This window comes from Mustela lutreola, chromosome 9 (genome assembly GCF_030435805.1).
Source record: "Mustela lutreola isolate mMusLut2 chromosome 9, mMusLut2.pri, whole genome shotgun sequence".
In the NCBI taxonomy this organism is placed as follows: Eukaryota; Metazoa; Chordata; class Mammalia; order Carnivora; family Mustelidae; genus Mustela; species Mustela lutreola.
This window is the reverse complement of record NC_081298.1, coordinates 63,492,286-63,517,017: the sequence shown is the minus strand read 5'-3', so window position 1 is coordinate 63,517,017 and position 24,732 is coordinate 63,492,286. Positions and strand designations below refer to the sequence as shown.

Here is a 24,732-nt window from a genome sequence, read left to right as displayed (position 1 = left end):
ATTGGGTAGCAAGGACCTTAATGTCTTGTCCAGAGTCCATGTCTTTCCTGCCATTTTGGGGATTTTAACAACTCCCTTGATTTTTCATTTAATTGCTTTGGTTTGGTAAGCTTGGCCTAGAGTACTCTGATCTATCCTTCCTAATTTGAGGTTCTTTCTACTTCACCATTTTGATCCCTGTCAAACATTACAGTGTTTGTTTTAAAAAGAGTTATAACACACCCTAATCTTAAAGTGTATACTATGATGATTTTTTAAAAAAGATTTTACTTATTTATTTGACAGAGAGAGATGCAGTGAGAGAAGGAACACAAGCAGGGGAAGTGGGAGAAGGAGAAGCAGGCTTCCTGCTGAGCCTGGAGCCTGATGCAGGGCTTGATCCCAGGACCCCAGGATCATGACCTGAACTAAAGGCAGGTGCTTAATGACTGAGCCATCCAGGCCCCCCACTGTGATAAATTTTTACATTTGTACACAACTGAACAGCCAGATCAAATTATGGAATGCTAGCCATTACCAGCCAACCTAATGATATATTTAATGATACATGTCTGGTTACACATTCTTAACAACTATTTAGAGCTATTTAAACTATTTAAACTTACATGATTAAGTTTAGAATGAGTGAATATACCACTATAGTGTCCATGATATGAAATCAAAGAAAGTTGCATGGGACGCCTGGGTGGCTCATTTGGTTAAGTCGCTGCCTTCGGCTCAGGTCATGATCCCAGCATCCTGGGATCGAGTCCCATATCCCGCTCCTTACTCAGTGGGAGCCTGCTTTTCCCTCTGCCTCTGCCTGCCACTCTGTCTGCTTGTGCTCACTCTGACAAATAAATAAATAAAATCTTAAAAAAAAGAAAGAAAGAAAGTTGCACAATCCTGTCACAGTTTAGAATTAGAAAAGTCAGGATGACAGATTTGCTATAATATTGCTATCTTTGCATGCTCTTTCTAGAGCCATCTATGTAGAAACACCATGAAAAAAGTATTTTTAATGTTAAACATGTTTTAATATGCAAATTAAAACAAAATATTAAAGCCTCTGTGTTAGCCACACTTTATCACTCATCTCCCCCCATCAGAGTTGATTTCAGAGTTCAACATGCTATTCTCTAAATTCTCCTGGGTGTCCACCATGGTTATTTTATTTTATTTTAAGATTTTATTTATTTATTTGACAGACAAAGAGGCAGGCAGAGAGAGAGGAAGGGAAGCAGGCTCCCTGCTGAGCAGAGAGCCCGATGAGGGGCTTGATCCCAGGACCCCAGGATCATGATCTGGGCGGAAGGCAGAGGCTTTAACCCACTGAGCCACCCAGGCGCCCCAACCAAGGTTATTTTAGATTCACAGAGTCACCTAAACCCACATAGTAGCCACGTCCCTGAAGAGCTACAGCTACAACTTATTTCTTTTACAAATTGTCTCATGCTTCCTATTCCTGCCCAGTTTATACTGTTAAAGAGAGGTATTTTGTAAAGTTTATATCGTTGTGTGTGTATAACATTAAAAGCATCTGAAATTATAGGCAAACCTGGGACTACTCTCTAGGTTTTTCTTTTCTTCATTTTTAGTGAATTTAAGTATACATCACACGTGATGATCCCTGGCTTTCTGGTTTTGACATTCCAAAATGGAGCACAGGCTCACATTTGGGGTTGAGGCTCTTCTTCACCTTTGTTCAAACCAACAAACTGGGCTTTGTCTTTGCACAGTTATTCAGAGCTCTAAATAGTTGTCAAGAATGTGTAACCAGACATGTAATTGCCCAAAGTGCCCTTTTTCAGACCCCATGTTAACTAAGAGCATTCTCCTCATTTCTCACATTTGCCAGGCTTATTAGTTTCTCAAGCTTGTTAGCCGCAAAGCTCAGTACTATCTGTATTTAGGACAGCATCTATGTGGCTGGAATTCAGCAAATGTAGAAAAATAAAGATAATTACTTATAGAGCAAGTTCAAGAGTTCCTTAATATAATATCAAGTATTTCCACTTGTCAAGTGACAGAATCTTTTACATAGAGGCTTTTCTCTTGAGAAGAGGCAGCCTAACACAGGAGAGTAGAACAAGATAGACATCATCTAGGCTTCTCTGCATAAAGTGGTGTGACGTTGAGTAAGTCAGTACCTTCACCTAAATCTGACATTCTCTGCAAAATGTCAATGCTTGTAAAGCTTTATCATTCTAAGCCTATGGTGAGGATCAGAGGAAAGAGTGAGCAGGAACACACTTTGTTAACTAGTAAATGTCCTGAAATCTTTGCAACTGCTTTACTTACTCAGAAGCAGTAGTTTCATGCTTCTCAGGGATCAGTGAATTCACAGCCTTGAACAGGCAGTGTACGTCCTCTGTTCCAGCCCTTCTCTGGTAGTCTGAGGGTCCTTCTTGGACCCCAGTGGGAGACATCAGGAGGTTACCTATAGGGCAAGTCTTGATCAAATGATAACAAATGATGTTTTGAGAAGTGATAGATGATCTACATTTCTCCATCATATCTCCTGTACTAGAGCCTGTTACTGGAACTTGAAATGCCCACCTTCAAACCTTCCCATCTCATAATTTGGCAAAGCCTTTTTGGAGAGAGTTTGACAAAATATACCAAGAACTTTACAAATGTTCAGTCTTTGATTTTGCAATTCTACTCCTAGGAATTTATCTTAAGGAAATATTAGCATGTGTGATATTTAAAACAGTGACTAATTAGAAATAATTTAACTACCCACCACCACAAGATTAAATAAATTATATTACAGTCAATACAGCTACTAAAAATTAGATTGTAAGAGAATATTTAATGATGTTGAAATGTGCATAACATATGAAGTGAAAAGAAGCAGGTCATCAAACTGTACTCTTCTGATAGTATTTTTTTTTTTTAAGATTTTATTTATTTATTTGTCAGAGAGAGAGTGAGTGAGAGTGAGCACAGGCAGACAGAGTGGAAGGAAGAGTCAGAGGGAGAAGCAGGCTCCCTGCGGAGCAAGGAGCCCAATGCAGGACTCGATCCCAGGACGCTGGGATCATGACCTGAGCTGAAGGCAGCTGCTTAACCAACTGAGCCACCCAGGCGCCCCACTATTCTGATAGTATTAAACACATCTGCCCACACACCTGCACATCTGGTTTTTAATCCTGGATTTGTTACTTTCTAAAGCTGCAGTCATGAACAAATTAATGTTTTTGCATTTTAGTTTTCTCATTGATGACATGGGGGCAACAAAAGTACTTGCTATACAGGGTCACATGAGGCTGAAATAATACAGATAAAGTGCTACGCAAGTGCCTGGCACATGGCGAACACCCAGTAAGTAATGCCAGTAGCAGACAGCCCTGCATTCTGCCACACTCTCCCCTTGTGACATCAGCACAGGCAGTGGATCAGTCTGATTTGTGGCTGTCTTCTTGCAGAGTACAGAAGGGAAGTTGGGAGGGGGAAGTTGAGGACCCAGGGGCCAGAGCTGGAGGGTACCCTCTTCCCATCTGGCTGGATCAGCCCTGCCAAGAGTCCTGTGCCCTGAGTGGGGAGCAGTGATATTCTTTTGTATCCTGATAAAATCCTCATGAGAAAAAAAGGTCCCCCCCTTTAAGTTTTCTGACATATAATATTCAGAGTAGCCCCATGCCAGCTGCTGGAGGAACAACATATTCTAATTTCCTGACTTGTACATGGTAAAGTTGCATTGTATTGACAGAGCCTTGCATTTAATTTCCTTAGCTTTTTAGACACAAACAAAGCATTCCTAACCAGAAATTGGAAATAAAAGGGAATAACTGCACAATGGAATGCACATGCTGATTTGAATATGTCATTGCATCTCGTAAATACTCATTAAAATAAATGCATGTAACAAGGGAAATATTTTTGCTTCCAAAGACATGCAGCAGCAATATAATCATATTTAGAAAATATTAAAAAAGTCATCCTTTTTTTTTAAAAGATTTTATTTATTTATTTGACAGACAGAGATCACAAGTAGGCAGAGAGGGAGGCAGAGAGAGAGGGGGAAGCAGGCTCCCTGCTGAGCAGAGAGCCCGATGCAATCCCAAGACCCCGGGATCATGACCTGAGCCAAAGGCAGAGGCTTTAACCCACTGAGCCACCCAGGCGCCCCAAGAAAGTCATCCTTTTTTTAATCCATGCCACACTATATTCCCTTATTTATATTATTAAGTCAAGGAATTCTGTTAAACTTAGCAAAAGACAGCATCCTTTCAAAAAATTAAATAAACATGCTTAAATTTCAATTTCAAAAAAAAAGAAGCTATTTCTAGCAACACAGTGGGGGAAAGTCACAAAGAATAGTTCAAAGCCAGTAAGACTCTACTTAAAAACATTTAGCTTATTTACAAGTATCCCAACCAAACTGGGGATTACTCTATCCGGAAAAATATTCCTTCTGGCTTTCCAACAAGCAAAATTAATTTCTATTTGGACAGTTTCCTCTTTAGTTTTTTCCTGTCTTTTTTGACCTATCATCTATTACATATTTGTAAATAGGTCTAAGAAATTTGCTTACAGTCTAACTTAAGGATAATTCTTTATGGTGATTTGCAAATTGAAGTCATTCATTATAGAGTCAGTCTATCTGAAAATTACAGTGCAAATAAAAGCAACTTGTAGCTAATGGTTAGAAGAAAGTTTTGTGTGATTTTAAAATTTGATGGGTTTTACACTGCTACAAAATCAGTGTGTGCCTAATAAATACATGTTAGATAAAGAATGGGATGGCAAGAGAGAAGGTGAAGAAGTCATAGCAAAAACTATCAAACCATCACTTTTCTAAGCTATCCATGTGCTAAAATGAAAACCACTACATTAGGGTCAGAAAGAATAATGGTCTTTAACTTCTATAAGAAGCATTGAATGGTTAAATTACTGTTGAATTGTGCCCTGCCAAAGATATGCTGAATACCTAAATCCCAGTACCTCAGAATGTGTCCTTATTTGGAAGCAGGGTTGTTGAAGATATAATTAGTTAAGATATAGTTATATTGGAGTAGGATGGACCCTTAATCCAGTATGACTGGAGTCCTTACAAGAAGATGGTCATGTAAAGACACAGACAAAGAAAATGCTATTTGATTGGAGCCATGCAGCTGTGAGCCAAGGAACACAAAAATTGCCAGCAGACTACCAGAAGTCAGGAAGAGGCAAGGAAGGACTGACTCTCCTTCAGGTTTCAAAAGGAGCATTGCCTATCAACACTCTGACTTAAGACTTCTGGCCCCCAGATTGTGAGAAAATACATTTCTGTTGTTTTAAGCCACCCAGTTTGTGGTATTCTGTTAGGGCAGAAACTAGGAAACTAATCCAATCACGTTATTTCATTTTTTTTTACAAGGTCAGTTTATATTTTTTAATTCATAAAATCAGGCATGTTTGTAGAGGGAATTTATAGAACCACATGTCTTCGAAGAAGGAAAAAATATCATTCAGTTTTGCTGGCCAAAAAGTATCAAAATCTGATGCATTTCTCCCCAATTTTATCTCTGAATAGTTTTTAGCTTTCGTGCAGCTATGACTGTAATCTCATACCAACTTATAGTGATATTTTCAATTAGCCCAATAACATACATTTCTTTATTATTACAAACTTTTGGTAAACATCTTTGAAGTTTGTCAATATAAACAGTGTTGCCCAGATTATTTTTGGGCAATTTTGTTTTATTATTCTACTATTTTCATTTTTTTCAGTCATTCTTTTGGATCTGACTCTAAAAATTAAAAATGACCATCTCATCAATTCTCTTTATATTCTGCTGTGAGAGAAGTAGGAGGTAGATTATTTAGGATTATTTAGTAAAAAAAACAGGCCATCAAACAGACCCTAATAGACCATGGTCATACTTAAGACAGGAATTCTCAAATCTATGTATAAGAGGTAGTATGAAAATGAAGCATTTGATAATTAGTGAACCGGTTAGTGACTACTTAGTCTTATGACACCAGGCTGTGGCAGTATAGACTCTGGTAGAACCAGAATCTTATTTCCTGATTCCCACTCCTGCATTATTTTCACTTAGTTCATGGCCATGATTTAAAAATGCCTTAAGAGCTGCTTCGTTTTGAGCTCAGAAAAATCTAACAGATATCTATATCGTGTGATCATAGAACTCTTGGTTCTAAGTATACTTTAGCTTATGATTTGCAAACTTTTTGGAAATCTTATCTTCATAAACCGTTACTCATATTCCCCATTCAAAAAACAAAGAAAAGCAGAACCTGTGGGATGGCCGGGAGGGCCAGGCAACAAGCTCAGCAAGTCCTATTACCAACTCCCTAGTCCTCCCTTAGGATCCAGGCAGCCCCCTGAACTGCCTCCAGGGAACCCTAGAGCTCACGGGATTACCTTTTTTAAAAGAGAACACATCATCTAGTTTTTCATCTACTCTGTGTGTAAAATGGCTAGGGAGAAAGGGAGTTTCTTAAGGTCTGTTGTGTGTAAAGAATTAAGTTATGGAAAACAGCTTTTCAATTTTTCCTAGGCCTAGTTCTCTCTTCTGAATGGCTGTTTTTTCCAAGTTCCTGGAAATTTCAAAATGGCTGTTGACATTTACAAGTTGGCTTATGATGGTGCCGTATCCAGAGTATTCTCTCTTCAATTCCTCTTGCCATCTTTGGCGCTCCACTTCCTCTGTATTTTCTCCTCTCTATATAACTGAAAAGCTAAATTATGAATTCTAAAGATAATTTTTATGTAGCACTTCTCCACAAGTACTATTATAAATCTGAATACATGAAGGCAGCTAAATAATGGTAAGTTCAAATGCAATAAAAGATGTATTTCTGGGCACCTGGGTGGCTTAGTGGGTTAAAGCCTCTGCCTTCGGCTCAGGTCATGATCCCAGGGTCCTGGGATCGAGGCCCACATCCAGCTCTCTGCTCAGCGGGGAGCCCGCTTCCCTTCCTCTGCTTGCCTCTCTGCCTACTTGTAATCTCTGTCTGTCAAATAAATAAAAATAAAAATAAAAAATCTTTAAAAAAAATGTATTTCTGTGAGAATAAGTGGTCTTTCCTTTTTGTGACTCTGAGTTGCATTTCTAGGAGTGATGAAGACTTTTTGCTGATCCAGACACATTTATACTTTCTTGATCAGCTCTCCGTCTTCCCAACAGCAGGGTCCCCACTCCCAACTGACCTCATGGAGCTGCCCATAGCCAAGAATTAAGACAAATCCAGGTAATCCACATTAGTCATGGCTGGCCTCTTGATCTGGTCCTGATGATATTTTCTACAATAGTTCACCACTAAATATAGAATATACATAGACAAGAAGATAAAGAAGACAATTACATTTAGTCAAAAGAATAGAAAAGCCCTCAAATTATGTAATTCATAAATATGACATTTATAGTTCATAGTTTATCATTGGTAGGGCACCCCTTAATCTTTTATTATAGAGTGTATTTTAGAAGATTTTGAGAGTGGAATCATTATAATCAACTGCAAATCAATAGGACTGGCCAACTTGCATATCACAAATGGAGGCTTGTGGTTCATTCATTTTTAAAAGGAATAAGCTTGATTATGATTGAACTCCTCTTCAGTGGAGGTTCTGATGCATATTGGCCAGTATCTGATATATCATATTCAAACTCATGATACTATTTCAGTTGTAAGATACTAAATGGCTGAACATAAGAGAGGTCCATTGGCCTAGTCACTTCCTGAGATTTCACTGTACAGGCTTATGTAATGAAATATAAATAAAAGTCTGTTATCTCTTCAGATAGCAGGCCTACCTTGGCCTTCCATTGGTAGAGCCTGATTTTGCTCAACCAACCATCTTTCAAAAACAGACATGTTCGACACCTATTTAGCGTCCCTGTCTGGCTTCTCCCAATCTCTTCCTATGGCTCGCATCTTGATTTCTAAAGCTAGGGCTATCTCTGACCTCATTTTGAGGACCCTTGAGGATTTTGTAGGTAAAGGACTTTTCACAGTGGAGCTTGATTGAAGCAATTCTTACATGCAAAATACAAACTTACAAAAAGGATAAGTTAAGAGAACAGTAATCCCCTTCATAAAACATTTCAAATACTTTTATATAAAGATCAAGTTCCTCTGCATTTAAAATACTGTTCTGTTTTTTTTTTTTAAATACGTTTACTGAAAGCTTTTCCATGAACACATAAAGTAAGAGGAATCTACATTTTCTTTTTCTAGCTAGCTAGGCACATCAAGCCCAGTTACCCAGAGTGAAAACCTGCTCATTAACAAACTTCTCATTGGCTCATCTCCATGTTTCACTTTTCCTTCTCTTTGACTTGGGCTTCCCGTAATCATCTCTTAAATAAATTACCTGCACTAAATCTTTGTGTCAGGATCTCCTTTTGGGAGGTTTGAGCTAAGATAACTTCCTCATCACAGAGGTGACAACATCGACAGCGGTGATAGTTAGGGTAGGATGTCTGTCTTGCCTTTGGTCTGCTTCTTCTTTTGTTTCCCATTTGATCTTCTGCAACCCATGCCTTCCAGCCTATTGTACACTAGAGTACTTGCTTCCTTTTAATTCAACTGATCAAAAGAGATTCTTATTCTCTGTACCAGTGCTCAAAGATGGCTTTTAGAGGGCTGAGCTTTGCTGACAAATCTATAGCATCCACATGTTCATGAACTTCCATTGCTCACAACAACCCCTTTACACTCTGGCTAAGAGATATGAGCAGTTGTAGGACTGAGGCCTGCGTTTTATAAATGAGAGACTCTAAGGTCCTAAGAGGATCCTTCAATCATTTCCATCCAACTCTCTAACCTCACATGTTAGAAAACTGAGGAGCAGAGAGGATAAGTGCTCGCTTAACGCCTTGTCCATCAGAGAAGAGGAACTCAGATCTCTGACTCCTAAACCAGACTTCACCCTTTCTGAGACTTTCCTAAACACATTCCACCATTGCTTTCTTTGCTTGAATCAATTCCCACTGTTTACCACTACTTCCATCATTTATTTCCAGGTCCTCACTGACCCTGAGCCCTTAAGTTATATTCATGCAGTCCAGTTTCACAGATTTGCTACCCTCCTTGCCTTGCCTCATACTGAGGTTAAAAAAATCCTCACCAGTATTTTTGTGACAAAGAAAATACTAGGAAATAAGTAAAGTGATGTACAGGGGGTTGTCATTGATGACGTCTTGCATAATTGAGCTCCCCTTGGGATTTCTGTCACTGGGGGAGATAACTGGTGACGGGCGCACTGTACTCTGGAAAGATGCACACATATCCCACAGCCTACTGAACACATAAGCATCTAACCTGCCATTGGAGCTCTTGAAAGCCAAGGCTAGGCTGTTCCTTCCTTGATCTGATAGATAATCTGGATTCTGTTGTTTTTTTTTTTTTTAAGATTTTATTTATTTATTTGACAGAGAGAGATCACAAGTAGGCAGAGAGGCAGGCAGAGAGAGAGAGAGGAGGAAGCAGGCTCCCTGCTGAGCAGAGAGCCTGATGCGGGACTCGATCCCAGGACCCTGAGATCATGACCTGAGCCAAAGGCAGCGGCCCAACCCACTGAGCCACCCAGGCGCCCCTCTGGCTTCTGTTTTTAACTCCACATTACCCATGCCTCAGCTTAGACTCCTGGTCCCACCTACCCTGTCTAGATTTATCTCTCAGGGTTCTCTGAATGAGTTATCTGACCCAGTGGGACAGTTTCCTCTTTTCCAACTTCACCATTGTCTAAGCAAGCTATCTTTTCCTCTAGGCTAAAATGCCAAATTAGCATTTATTTTCCAGATTATTATCTTGATTACCTTTTGGAGTGGGTCTGTGTTCTCAAATAGATTCTTAAGGTCAAGGGCCATGACTTAAGTCTACTTCCTGATATGTATTGCACATGACTTGTTATGGACTGAATGTTTGTGTTCCCTATGTGTTGAAACCCTAAGCCTCAGTGTGGCTGAATTTGGAGATGGGGCCTCTAAAGAAATAATTAAAATTAAAATAACTAAAATTCAAAAGGTCATAAAGGTGGGGCCCTGATAGAATGGGGTAGGTGTCCTTAGAAGATGAGATACCAGATGGCTTTTTCCCCTCCTCTCTCTATACTGGCACTGAGGAAAACCCATGTGAGGGCAATAGTGAGAAGGTGGCCACCTGCAAGCCAGGGAGACAGCTTTCACTAGAAACCAAATCAGCTGGAACACTGATCTTGGATTTCTAGCCTCCAGAACTGCAAGAAAATAAATCTGTTATTTAAGCCACATAGTCTATGGGATTTTATTATGGCAGTCTGAGCTAACATAGAGCTGTTGATTGAGAAAATGGTCCTTACCCTTGGATCTCAAGCAGAGTTACAAGCTGGACAGGTGTCACTGGTTCTGCGTGAAAAGTTAACTAACTTCCCAGAGAGTCCAAAACAAAACCCTCCTTTGTCACACCACTCAACAGCTCATATCCTTTCCTCTGTGCCTGACAGTATCCTCCCACATATGAACAAAGCTCTGGGCCACAAGCAAATCTTTTACCCCCTTGTCTACACTTACTCTGGCATCCCATCAGATGCTGAGTCTTAAGAGTGCCTACTGCCTGAAGACCTTGTATCTCCTTTCTCCAGGCCTCCAGGCCTGATTCCTCTGGCCTGTGCTCTTGAGATGGCCTCTTCATGGCTCTTCTAACCTCTAATCTTCATCTCGTAGACAGAAGAGGAAGCAGAGGCACAAAATTTGAACATGTTCAAGGGTGCACAACTGATAGTAGAATTAGGTTCAAACCTAGTTCAGTTTTGCCCCAAATCTAGCCTACTTTCCACTAGGCCCATTTAACATTCTATACAGCCAGAATTTAAAATGTTCTGCCTTTAACTGTAGATACTTTTGAGACTGTCTTAAAACCATTATCAAATTGTGAGTTCTTTGAGAGTAGGTGGCTTCACCTTCCTTATATCTAGGGCAATGACTAAGTCAGTGCCTTGTACTGGGTAAGGCACTTCAAGAAAATGTCCTAAATTGAAAATAAGAACTGTCACAATGGTGACATGGACAAGAGAAGTTTAGGAGAGATTTAGAGAAAGCTTGTAGGAGAAAGAAGAGTTGGTTTCTGAGTTGAGCTTGAGGTAACAGAGAATCTGGTCAGGCAGAGAAGAAAAGGGTGGTGTGAGTTGGGCCTCAATATCATGAGTGAACCTGTGGTGGGAGAGTGGCTTGGTGGGGGAAGTAGGGACTGCATTTCTGCATTGGGTTCAGTTGTGCACACCAAGCACGTCAATTAACTTCTTTAAACACTGGTTTCTTAATGTGTAAAGTGTGAAAAATAAGAGTTCCTATCATTTGGGGTTAATGCGAAGAATAATGAGATAGGGGCACCTGGGCGGCTCAGTGGGTTAAGCCTCTGCCTTCGGCTCAGGTCCTTATTCTGCGGTCCTGGGATCAAGCCCCACCTCGGACTCTCTGCTTAGTGGGGAAACTGCTTCCCACTCTCTCTCTACCTGCCTATCTGCCTACTTGTGATCTCTCTCGAATAAATAAATAAAATCTTAAAACAAAAAGAATAATGAGATAATGTACATAAAGAACTTAGCACATTGTTTGGACCTAATCTGTGTTATCTATTATCAGTAATAAATACTATTAAAATACTATTAGTAGTAATATGGTCTGAAATTTCAAATGCTCAACAATCTAGCTCTCTGAGTAAATAATTTACACCAGATAATGCCATTGCTGTAACTACATTAAAAAACAAAATCGTTTAAAAGTACTATTAAATTCATAGCAACATGTTGGTTACTATGATTTTCCTAATCAAAGGATTCCAGGATTCCCTTACGAGGGATTCTCATAGTTGAAAATCTTGAAAACCAAACTGTTGAGAGGCAGGAGACTGGTAAACATATTCTGGGTAAAAGACTAACTTGGCTGAATCAGAGTCTTGGATTTTTGGAGTAGGCTGACCTAGTGAGAATCCCTGTTCTACTTCCAGGCTGTGCTTTTAAGGCATTTAGGCACATTCCTTATCTTCCAGTACTTGGGTTTCCTTATCCTTAAAATGTGGGAACTAATACACAAGGGCCACAAGACAGGTTAAACTGGGTACTGTACATAAAGAAGAACTGGTAGATGATAATGACGGTGATGTTTGTGAAGCCTAATTGTGAAGAGTCTTAGATTTTCATCCTGTAAGGCTCTTGCTCTCCAAGTGTGATCCTTTTAACAGCAACCTTACCCATCATCTGACAACTTGTTAGAAATGCATATTCTCAGGCCTATCCCAGATCTGATGAACTCTGGAGATGGGGTCAGCAATTAGTGCTTTTACCATCCCTTCTGGTGATTCTGATGCACTTCGATTTGAGAACCTGCTATGAGGTAATAGGGAGCCATTGAAAGTTTTTTTTTTTTTACAGTGGACCGATGTGATAAAAATGACTATTGTGCACAGGCAATATATTCCCATTTAACAGGATCAAATCACCTAACTACCGACAAGCTTCCAAAGTGGCTGGCAGAAGCCTGTTCGTTGATCCTTAATGACCTCTAGGCACAAAACGGAGGGGCTAGCGCTTAGGGCTCCAAACACAGTGCTCACCTACTGAGTGAGGTTAAGAAAGGCAGCGCAAGGCAATTACAGGTGCTGGTTTGGGTACTGTTTCCAAGAAAGCCTTGGGACCCGGCGGCCAGGTGATGCTCAACAAATTCCTCACCTACAAGCCTGCCACAAACGTAGCCTGCAAGATAGAAAAAGAAAACCGTGTAGGGAAACCGGAAATGAGGGTCTTAGGGGTACAGAATCTGGTAGTGGAGGAAGGGGATGGGATACGCGGAGGTGAAGAGAAAGGGAGGCCCTTCGTCGCTGGGGGTGGCTACACCCCATCCGCGTCCCTTTAGAGCCCGGGCGCGGTCGGCCGGCGGGGCGGGACGCAGCCCCTCCCGGAGGCAAGGGTCCCTCCGCCTCCGTGCGTTTGCGGCCAGGGTCCAGGTCACTTCTGCTCCCTTTATTGTTAGTGAGAGATGGGACGTTTCCTCACCCTCGGCACCTCACCGGGGACGCCCCGGTCCGTCTCATCCCTGCTCTGGCTCTCCCGCGAGCGCCCCGTCTGCCGGCCGCCGCGTCCCGGCCGCGGTTCGCGGTGCCCGCCGGCCGGCCATTGTTCGGGCCCCACCCCTGCTGAATATTCACGCCGCACGGGCTGCTCGCCCCGCGCCCTCCCCAGCTGGGTTCGGTCTGGGAGTGCGTTTCCGCTCGATTTTCCTGCCGGGGAAGGAGAGGGGGAGCTGTTTTCTCTCTCCTCAGAATATATTTTCGGTGTCCCGTTTCTACTCCTCCCTCGCCGCCGCCGCCGCCCCCTCCCTCCCCGCCTCCCTCTCCGCCTCCGCCCCCGCCTCCCGGGTTATCTTTGTCTCGCTGCCTCGCGCTCACTCGCTCAACTCTCGGCGGCGCCGCGGCCCCACGCTCCGGGCCCGTCCTCTAGGCGCGCGGCGCGGGGCGCGGGCGCCGGGGCCTGAGGCGGCGGGCGACGCCCGGGGGCCTGACGGCCGCCCCGCGCCATGGTGTGAGCGCCGCTGCCGCCGCTCCGCGCACGCTCCGTCTGCTCTCCGCGCGCGGCCCAGGCCGGCCGAGAGCAGCGACCAGCCCGCCGCCACCGCCGCCGCCGCCGCCCCCGGCCTGGCGAGGCGGAGCCCCGGCCGCCCGCTCCCTTGTGAGGAGACGCCGTCGGCGGCCTGGCCTGTGAAGGAAATAAATAGAGAAACAGATCTATTTATTGGTACTATTTTGTTTGGTGGCAAAAAGGGAAAATGGCGAACGACTCCCCTGCAAAAAGTCTGGTGGACATCGACCTCTCCTCCCTGCGGGTGAGTGGCCACGACGGGCCCCGCCGCGGGCGCGCCGGGAGCGGGGAGCCGGGGCCGCACCCTGGCCCGCCGGGCGCTCGGGCGCCGCCCCGGGCAAAGCCTCGGGCGCGGCGGCCCCTTTGTCTGCCTGCGTCGGCGTGTGCGGGGCGGCGGGGCGCGACCCTCCGCCGACTCCCCCACCTCGCCGCGCCCCGCGCCCCACGAGCCCCGAGCGCGGGGCGCGGCCTTCGGGCGCTGTGGGACCGCGCGAGACGAAGCCCGCCCGGTTTGCAGTCGCCTTTTCTTTCCAACTGCCCCGCTGTATTTATTCATTGTTGTGCTGCTTTTAAATTCTAACCCCTCCCCTCCTCTTCTCTAGGATCCTGCTGGGATTTTTGAGCTGGTGGAAGTGGTTGGAAATGGCACCTATGGACAAGTCTATAAGGTCGGTGTGAGCCGCCGTCTTTGTTTCCCGTGGCACGTTGAAACTTCTTGTTGGGGAACGAGGAGAAGGTTGATAAACACGCTGCTGACTGGAGGCCACGCCGCTTGGCCAAAGTTGGGAGAGGGGTTTCGCCTTGTAGTCCCTCTGTTTTTAAACAGGAGTTTATATGCAGGCTGGCCTTCGAAGACCTCACATTTCCTGGCCTTGAGATAAGGCAATAAGCTACATTCTTTGGCGTGCACTTTCCTAAGTAAAATGGGAAAACATTTTTCATAAAGCAACCTTAATTCTTTCGTTTTCCCCAATTCCGGCCTTCTGAGTTTGTGTGTGTTAATTAAAATTCAGTATAGACAGGCCTGGCCTGTGATTATACCAAACCACTGTCTTGGTTTTCTTGAAAATGGTCATCGTGTTGCTTCGTTTTAATGTCTGCCAGGTGCTCAAGGTGAGGAGTTCGGTGTTACCTGGGACTGCTTCCTAATAACTATCATACATGATGCTGATGGATACGTACATATTTTGGGGAAGCAGGGAGGGGTGTGTGTTTGGGCAGCAGGAGCAGGAAGAATTACAGCATGAGGATTATAAAATCTGAATTCCAGGAATAACCTGTTTGACAGGTGTGTAATTGAAACAGAGATGAGGGAGAGCAAGGAGTCAAGAGGATGCCCAGATTTCACACCCACCCCAGGCCTGTCTCTTTTTTAACAACCCCCCCCCCCCCCCACCGGTAAATGAAACTAACAAATCTGGAGACTATGAGTCTGCTCAGTAGCTGACACCTGATGTGACTAACAGTGCTGTTCATTCTATTCAGAGCACATTATAGAGCTTCTGAAAGAGCTGTAGGTAATGGAGGCGCAGGCCTTGCAAATTTGAAACAGAATGTTAAATTTCCCGTCCTGATTTATTTCTTATTGCTGAATGCTTTCAGAAAGTAATCTGCACTGGAGGTGTTTTCTGGCTGTTCGAATGGGTACAAGGAGCTAGAAAAAAAAATGTTATGAAGCAGGGCTTTGTGGTTCACCATGAAGAATTGTCATTGTCTCATTAAAAATGAGGGAGGGGGTTGGAAACTGACTGTAGACATTTTCTTAGGCCAAATTAAGTGTGGATCCTATTGTCTCTTTTATGCTTAATGAATAGGGTTTATCTATCCCTTGAACGACTCTCCCCAGCCCCAACTTCCCCTGGCCTGGGCTGTGTACTGGGCTGTGTGTACCGGCCTGCGGTCGGAACTTGAGTCAGTATTCTTAGGTGATCTCAAGTGAATTAGCATGTGTTTTGTTGGTTAACTGTTGGGGCTGTGGCCAGATTTTTGAATTTGAAAGAAAGCCCTGTTAACTCAGCCTGCTGGGCTCGACAGAATTTGGAAGCCTTTGGAAAATTTTGGAAAAGATTGTGTTGCAACTCACTGAATGGCCTGGTAACTGGCTTTAAGGTATTCTCCCCAGCCCCAATGTTTGTTTAAGCACCAGTCGGTTTTTTTCTAACCCAGTTTTTCTGGCCAGATCTAAGTGGTGAGTGTACTCTTCCAAGTGAGTTAGCCAAAGCTTGTTTTTGACCTGGTTACACAGTAGTTGGATTGTTTGTATCTTCCTCCGTCAGCATGGATGGGTGGGAAGGGGAGTGAAGTGAGCTAGAATCCAACAGTCCATTTTTAAACTGTAAGAAGAAAGAATGAAACCTGAATGAGCTTTAAGTGGCTTTAAGAGGTGGGAGTTCGTTATGGTAACAGTTTAGGCAGGATCATTGTTAAATTTTTCCCCCTCTTCATTTCCTTTGGTTCCATCCTCTCCTTCCCCCAAGCTTTTGAAATAGATTTGCTGAGCGATGCAGTTGGGAAGCATTTGGGATACTGGCAGTGACACAACTCTCTGACTACAAAGTCTGTACAGTTGAGAAGAAATTCTCAAATTATGCAAACCTAACAAATTAAGAAATCTGTGCAAATGTGGCATACACACACAAAATAGTGCCCGAGATTTTGCTCACCAGCAGTTCTGTTTTATTTGGAAAGATCAAGCATATACAAGGAAAGAGGGTAGATCACCCAATTTAACAGTTAATCAGAACATGACTGATCTGGTTTCATCTATAGCCTTTCTCCATTAGTATTTTAAGGTTAAAGCCTAGATACCATTTTACCCATAAATACTTCAGATTGTATCATTTTTGTTTTTTAGATAATCACAGTGCCATTCTGACCCCTAAAAAGTTAATTCCATAGCATCAAATATTAAGTCTTAAGGTTTTCCTAATTTTTCATAGACACATTCTTACTATCAACAATATTTATGAACTGATACTGGGAAGTTCAGTCTTGGTAGTTGGTAGAAATAGGAGAAGCAGTTAATATCTGCATTTGCATCTTTCTTTCAATATCTAATTTCTAAAATGATTTATATTATGCAGAGGAGTTTATTTGGGATTTGTTGGTGTGATTTGCCTGTGGTGGTTTTGGGATTAGATTATTAATGCTAGTATCTGTTTATAAATACTAAACATCCACTAGTGTGAATAGCATCTGAGTTGGGAAAATATTTGTGATAACTTGTTTATAAAGAAGCTTTTTTTCTTAATGTAAATTCAGGTAAAATACTTTCAAGCTGAATAACCTGTAGCCCTAATTTGATTCATTGCTATATCTTTTATTTTCTGTTTTTTGCTATAAGCTTTTTATTTTTTAGTGATTGTGGTGGCTTATTTTGAGAATGCTGTATTTCTGTGAGGCAAATGAGTAAAAAGAGGGAGTTTCTGGGTTTTGTTATGAAAGTGGCTTTTTGGGGGAGTGGTTTATAATTTTCTCTGTGACAAAATTGGTAAATCATCTGGGTATAGTTGAACAGTATATAACTATCTGAAAAAATAGTGAAACACAGAGTATGTCCTAGTTAGAGAAATTTATTTTTTGCATTAGGTTTCTGAATGATCACTGAGAAGCATACTCATAAATCGAAACTTAAGAAAAATACTGTGAATTTCAGTTTACAGGGTTTCATGCAGAATACCATCTGTTTATAAAAAAGTGTTTATAAGATGATCTTGTGCATGTTAAGTATATCAATTATTTTCATCAAAGGGGGACAGTGACTATTTAAAAAACAAAACCACAAAAAATAAGATCTGTTTTTGTGTTATACTGAGTTTTATTATTTTTAATATTTACTTGACCGTTTTTGTTTTTTCTTGGAGTTACGGTTACCCTGTTATTTTGTATTTTGTGAGCATACAGTGACTGGTGTTTTAAATGTCTTGACCAGGAGAAGGAAAATCCTACATCTGGAAAGGTACTGCAGGTAGTGAGAGGGGAAGTTAGGGAGTTTAGAATCAGCAGGTGCAATGTCTGGGATCAGGTCTTGCTCAGAGGAATGATGGCAGCCTTTTTGGAGGGTTGAGCATCTTGACCTTGTCTGATCTTGTCTTTGGAGGAAAGGTAGGCTGTAAACCTTGGAAGTTGAGGAGGAGAGTATTCTGGGCCCAAAGATGGTAAGCAGAAGCCACATTGAGAGGTTACTGCTATTTAGCCATTTAGGGCATGGTGCTAAGGCTGTCCCCCTCATTTACTGAAGAAAGGGGGAGGGGTGTGTGTGACAGAAAGGCTGAGGGTGACCTTTTTGTGAATGACAAGAGGTGTAAGGAGTAGTGGGCATCTGAGGAGAGATTATTTGCTCATGAGTTAAGGAGAGCCGTCATTCTATGAGAGGTCATCGAAAATTTTGTTGGGTTTGGAGACCCCTGGGAGTAAGAAACCTGATTAGGTGATATTAGGGAAAGGAGCAGGTAAGATGGTTGGCCTAGGACAATGGTCCAGAAGAGAAGATGTAAAGGCTGGGACAGGGTATTAGCAGTGGCAGTAGAGAGGAAGAGTGTTGGGCTGGATTCTTGGGCATTCTGCTTTGGCCTAGGTCAACCTGCTGAAATCAGTCATTCTCTGCAGGTTTTGGTGTGGCCCTTTAAATGGGTACACTGTTTGCCCATTGGATTAGGAGGAGCCTTGGGATCTGTGAAAGTGCTAAAATTACTTTCGATTGCCCAGCAATAAAGTGCTGTATAAATTGTGTGGCTTTTAAAAATCATTAGTCTAACATTTTGGATCAAACACTTAAAACTTTTGTGAGGGTCTTCTCTAAATGTTACCCCTTAAGTGTAGGATATCTTTTTAACTGGAGGTAAAGACATCCAGGGGGGCAAAATGCATTTTGAGGAACTAAATGTTTTCATTAGAAGGAGGATTGAATTGCCACTGAGAGGCATGTACAGACTTGTTCTGAAACATAGGGCTGCTTCATGCTGGAAGAATTCTGGACTTGGGTAAGGTGGGAGGAAGCCAACCCCCTTGAACATGTATTGGTGTGTAGCTCTCCTAAAAGTTATCGGCCCCAAATTTCCAAAACTTTTCTATTAAATAAAATCACAAAATAAAAGCATAACAGAAAATTCAGCCACCAGGTAAAATCCTACTCATGGTGGTTTTAGAATTTCTTATTGCTGGAAACTTTTAAATAAATGTTCATTTGCATATCTGCAAACTTGTAGTTCTGCCTTTTTTTTTTTTTTTTTTTTAAAGATTTTATTTATTTATTTGACAGAGAGAGTGAGCACAGGCAGATAAGAGTGACAGGCAGAGGCAGAGGGAGAATCAGGCTCCCTGCTGAGCAAGGAACCTGATGTGGGACTCGATCCCAGTAGGCTGGGATCATGACCTGAGCCGAAGGCAGCTGCTTAACCAACTGAGCCACCAGGCGTCCCCTGCCTTTTTTTCTTAACCAGTTTTGGATATATGTATATTTCTACATATTGAGATAATTCCAAAGTATTATCTGTGGGCACTTTTGGTGCAATGTGTGTGTTTATAGATTTTGTGGGCTGAGACTAGCAGGGCAAAGACTTTGAAATAATGCATCCCTGAGCAGGTGTTCTAGTATATGTGCTGCCGAAGCGAGCACCCTGAACAGGTGTTCTAATAAGCCAAGGAATAATCATCTAAGGAGTTTTATTCCCAGGGAACTAAAAATATTATAAACTGGAGATGGATGCTTTAACATTAATTTCATCTGTGGTCTTTTCTTTTCTTTTCTTTATTAGTAAATACTTGGTCATCTGGTTTTGGTCATCTGGTTGTGAACAGGTGCTTAAGCCAAGAGATTACCTACTCTTTAGGGCATCAGATGTTTTCCATCTCTTGAGTTGTTTTAAGTTTATGATGCCTGTGCTTCTCATCATTAGTATTAGTGCTTTCAGTTTTCTATATTTAATCATTTTTAAAAATTGTTAGACAGCAATAGGATATTCATTTTTTACTTTGTTTTATTTTATTTTTCCCCTCACCCCTAACAAAAGGATATTTAAATAACTGCACAAGTGTACTGCTTTCAGACCCACTTTGTCCAGACACTGAAGCACAGCTGTTGACCAGAGGGCAGCCCTAATATGTGATAACCTGCAAGGCTCACTCTCCGTCGTATATATGGCTCTATTACAGATATTGTACCCAAGTGCAGACCCCATGACTGTTGACTGTATTCGAGGCAAGGGCTTATTCCACAGTAAGTTTTTAAAAATAAAACAATTCTTATTCGAATCTCTGATAATTTGGGGGCACCTGGGTGGCTCAGTGGGTTAAAACCCCTGCCCTTGTTGGCTCAGGTCAGGATCCCAGGGTCCTGGGATCCAGCCCCCCCCCCCCCATATGCCCATAGGCTCTCTGCTCAGCAGGGAGCCTGCTTCCCTTTTTCTCTCTCTGCCTGCCTCTCTGCCTACTTGTGATCTCTGTCTGTCAAATAAATAAATTTAAAAAATTAAGAAAAAAAATTTCTGATAATTTTAAGGGTGGAAACAGCTTTAGGTCACCATCTTACCTTGTGAAATCAGTGCTTTGAACACTTTCACAGAGGGATGCTTGGGTGGCTCTGGGTTAAGGCCTCTGCCTTCAGCTCAGGTCGTGATCTTGGGGTTCTGGGATCCAGCACCGTGTTGGGCTCTGCTTGGTGGGGAGCCTGCTGCCCACCCCCCCACCTCCCTGCGTACTTGTGATCTCTGTCTGTCAAATAAATAAATAATTTTAAAAAAATTTTCACAGGTAGTGAGTGATCGCAGATCACCTGATTAACTACTTGCAAGTAATTGCTTTGAGTAGTTACTACAAACAGATTTTACATGAATTCAAGTTGGTTTCTTATAATACTAGCCTGAATTTCCAGTGTTTAAGTATTAAAATATATTTAATATATAATTTGGGACCAATTTATGATCAAGGGTAGAGATTTCCAAGTGTCTATTTAGCTTTTGGAAGATTTCCTCAGCAGTTACTTGGCTTTCATAACATGATCACACCAGAGTTGAATCAAGATAAATATTTTGGACATAAGGAGGGATGGCTAGGAGGAGAACAGAGAAACCCAGGTGATGTATTGCCAGTGACCAGTGTGGCATCCATATGCTCTTAGGTTTTATAGTGCTATATGACTGTTCACTGGACAGAATATGATACTCTGTTAGGAAGCTGGTTCTGTAATAAAAGTCCACTGGCTATTCAGAAGAGAAGTGATGTGGGAGGCACTGAGTTGGGAGGCTGTTTTTTCTATAAGAGTTTCAAAAGAAAGGACAGATTGATAAGTTTTAGGATTTTTGGAAACCCTGACATCTGTGTGGCATTATGAGGAACTTAGAACTAGGTTGGGGAGACAAGATGCAAAACGACTAACCATGCAGGGCTAGTTTCATGCCACTTCCAGTTCTCACTGTGCTCTTGAGTAAGCTGGGTCTTGGACACTGTTCAGCATGTTGGGTATATGTACAGTGGAGAACGAAACAGGCAGTTTGCTTACCCTCAAGGAACTCAGGAAGGGCAGGGGGATGGACACAAAATGCTAAGCATGTAATATCCACTGTAAATCCAGTAGTCTCCGTCTCCCCAGTTCCTCCGCCCAGCATACTTGAATTCAGACACAGTATATGCACTTGCTATGCACTTGTGCATGAACTGGCTCAGACTTCAAGTGCCCTATTTCAGCCTCAGAGGGCTTCTTTGTCCCTTAAAATACAGTACAAACAAATGACTAGAAAAGTGAAAGAAAGTAGACACACAGAATACCAGCTTCAGTCTTTTTATTATTAAATTGAAAAGCCATAATACTACATTGTTAAATTGCTATAAAAGTTTTTACAATTTTTCTCAGTTCCTGAAATTATCTCCTTGTGTACCGGTAGTCAGCAGACCACACTTTGAGGAGCACTGAACTGGCAGGATTGATTCTGCAATCCGGCTCTTTGTGAGCCATTGGGCTGATCTTTTGCATCAGTAAGCTGGAGAATTGGGACCATTGTCCAATCCTAGCAGGTGTTCTCCCACCCTGGAGAAGGAGGAAGCCAAGAGCACGTGCTGCCCGCAGCTTGGTGCTTAATTTGCCTTTCAGCCCTGGGCGTTGTAACTATCTCAGATAGGACCTGATGCTGACAAATTATCCTATTAAATTTAAATAATGAAGAAAACCCCCACACTTTTACATTATGACTTAAAAAGTTTACTTTTATTTTATGATAAATAGGGCTTTAAGAACCCATCAAAGTTACGAATGCATGTGGTTGCAGCTGAATAATACTGAAGTTCTATCAGACCTTGGAGTTTTCCTATTCCCAAGAGGACATCTATTTTCAGTTTTTAGTTGCCATCACTGAAATTTACTTCTGTATTTTTAAATTATTTACTCATGTGGCTCTTGATTTATCAGTGTTAAGCGTTTCTTGACTTCTTGTAATAGTAGTTAAAGTTGTTGAACTATGGATTTTGAACTTCTGAGTAGTTGAAGATAAGCTCTTAAACTCACCTCTTCCCTTAAATGAGTACGTATATCATAATTTTGGGTTAAGATGATAATTGTTTATATTATCGTGACTATGTAAATACCATTTATTTCTGAGCCACACAGTCTAATAAGATTATATTTCCTTTTTAAAACATCCCTTCCCCTTTACATTGACACACTTTTTTTTCACTTGTTTAGTTTTTTGTATCACTGTGATTACTTTCTTCCCCAAATGCCCTAAAAGATACATCAAATGCCCAGCAAAGTTAAGCCTTTGTCAACAGTTTTTTCCAACACTTAAATATGTCGGATGATTTTTTGTTTCAGATAACCTATTGATTCCACTTTTTTTTTTTCCTCCCAGGGGGTACACCAGAGCTGGCGAGGTATGGTTGCCCCTTAGACCTGGTACAAAACTATTCCCTTGGATCATTTCTGTTTCCTAGATATGAGAGTCTTTTTGGATTTGCTACCTTATTTTCTTGAAGCACATCCTCTAGTAGCTTAATAAGAAAGGGTGCATGGCCCCTAAAAGTTTTAAGTCCTTGGATGGCTGAAAATGTCTTTATTTTTTTTTTTTTTTTGCGTTGTATTTTTATGTAATCTGGTAGAAAATATTCTAGGTTAAACACCCATTTTTCCCTTGGAATTTTAAGACATTCCTCTTTTGTTTGAATGTGATCTGTTTTAAACTTCTTTAGAGAAGCTTTTAGGATTTTCTATTTATTTTTGGTGCTGTTAGATTTTATGAGTATCCTTCATTGTCATTCAGTATCCTGAGTACTTAATGAATTCTTTATATCTGAAGATGTCCTTTTTTTCCCTTGGAAGTATTTTTGTTCTCCCCTCCAACTTCTCTGTTTTCTCCTTCTGGAAGTTCTCTTAGTTACCTCTTCAATTTATTTTCTTCTCTTCTCTACTTTTTTTGGGCGGGGGTGGTTCTTTTTGCTCTTTTATTGTGCTATGTCTTTGACTTACACATTTCAGTATTTCTCTTGGGCTTTTAACTTTATCATATTTTTAATTTATATGAGCAGCCCTCTTTCATACCTTTTTTTGGTTTTTAACTGCATGTAATCTCTTGAGGATATATGTCATCTATCGGAGGGTATTGAGTATAGGTTTTTTTGGTAGGTTGGTTTTGTTGTGTTCTTGTGCTTCTCAATTTTTTTTCCAGATTTTATTTTTCCTGTTTATTTTGGTCTCTGTTTAATGCTAAAGATTTTCCTCAAGTGCCCGGATATTCGTAACTGTTTATATTTAAGAGTAAGGCACTAGAAGTGAATTGGATTCTCAGTGTGTATGGGCAGGTGGCTGTTGATTGGTAGTACTTCAATGTAGGGAGGGCAGGTGGGGATCAGTATGTTCTCATGGATGGGGAACCCCACTTCTTAACACCAGTAGATCTTTTCCTTGGGGTCAGTTTCTTTAAGAAGAATATTCAGAGGCCTGGCCTTGCCTAGGGTGGCCTATCCATTTGTTTATTGGAGTTCTGGGATTCAGGGTGTAGGAATGAGGCTGGAGCTTTTGCAGTCTAATACCTTAACTTTTCAAGCCTGTGTCCAGCACTATGTCTCACATCCTCTCATCTGGAGCATTTGTCCTTCGGTTTCTTCAGAGACTAAACCTCAGGTTTCTTACAGATACGGTGTGATGTGAAATAGTCACCAGACTGTGAGATTGAGAAAGAGGTTCTGGGGCATTCAGTCACTAAATACCAGTGCTGTGGATTTTAGCCATATACTTTATACTTCGTGGTATCAGTTGCTTCCAAATGATGATCTTCTCAGGGCTCTATGGGGGCATATTGTCTCACTTGGTGTCCCGAAGCAGGCACTTCAGTTGTAGTGTTTTCCTCTTTGCGAAGTGAATTACCTCTCCTTCCATTTTTAGTTGTCAAAACCTGATAGAAATGATTTCTGCTGTCATCTCTTCCCCTTTATCTCTTTATTCTTCTGTTTACTTTATTGTCATTTTCATGGGAATTAAGTCTTAAGACTCATGTGGTCAGTCCACCAGGTTAGAAGTTAACTAGTCATTGTATCTTTGATTTTAAACTTATCTTTGATTTTATTTATTTATGTATGTATTTATTTGACAGAGAGACACACAGCGAGAGAGGGAACACAAGCAGGGGGAGTGGGAGAGGGAGGAGCAGGCTTCTGGTGGAGCAGGGAGCATGGTGCGGGGTTCTATCCCAGTACCCTGGGATCATGACCTGAGCCAAAGGTAGATGCCCAGCAGACTGAGCCACCCAGGTGCCCCACTTACTTTTGATTTTAAACCTATATTTTACTGAGGCATTTGCTACTTTCCCTCCAGAACAACAACAGCAGCAACAACAATATTGAAAACAGTATCTTAGTGTATGACCTCTGGACTGATAACTTGATTTGGGAGATGCCAGCCCAGGGAGATGATGATGAGGGAAAGTGAGCAAGGTACAGAGCAGTGTACTATTACATGTATCATGGGGCTTGCTGCTGCTTGAGTAAGTTTTGAAGAGAAATGAGTTTGTTCAGTGGGTTTGTTTGGGTTTTTTTTTAAAGCTTTTTTGAAGTACATTTTAATGTGTCATGAAATTCACCCATTTCAAGCTTACATTTCAGTGGTTTTTAGTAAATTTGTGTGGTGGTGCAACTATCACCATAGGTCAGTATTAGGATACTTTCATATCCCAGCAGGATTCCTCATACACATTTACAGTTAA

General features: G+C 41.7%; 1 protein-coding gene and 1 long non-coding RNA gene across 51 annotated transcripts in view; one reads left to right on the top strand and one right to left on the bottom strand.

Annotated features, from left to right (window-relative positions):
* Nucleotides 1–6,974: 6,974 nt before the first annotated feature.
* Nucleotides 6,975–13,149, bottom strand: LOC131808472 (uncharacterized). Its single transcript, XR_009344787.1, has 3 exons — nucleotides 12,965–13,149; nucleotides 12,526–12,664; nucleotides 6,975–7,250 (listed from the first exon to the last, which is right to left on the bottom strand). It is a non-coding gene; the product is annotated as an uncharacterized LOC131808472 (long non-coding RNA).
* Nucleotides 13,150–13,585: 436 nt separating this feature from the next.
* Nucleotides 13,586–24,732, top strand: part of MAP4K4 (mitogen-activated protein kinase kinase kinase kinase 4) — a 191,749-nt gene continuing 180,602 nt past the window's right edge. For 49 of the 50 annotated variants that reach the window (XM_059134423.1, XM_059134464.1, XM_059134454.1 and 46 more), the window contains exons 1-2: nucleotides 13,586–13,790; nucleotides 14,149–14,214. In XM_059134423.1, coding sequence (XP_058990406.1) covers nucleotides 13,734–13,790; nucleotides 14,149–14,214 — 123 coding nt within the window. In that variant the 5' untranslated portion in view covers nucleotides 13,586–13,733. The remainder of the gene's footprint in view (nucleotides 13,791–14,148; nucleotides 14,215–24,732) is intronic. The other variant, XM_059134447.1, reaches the window with a different exon arrangement.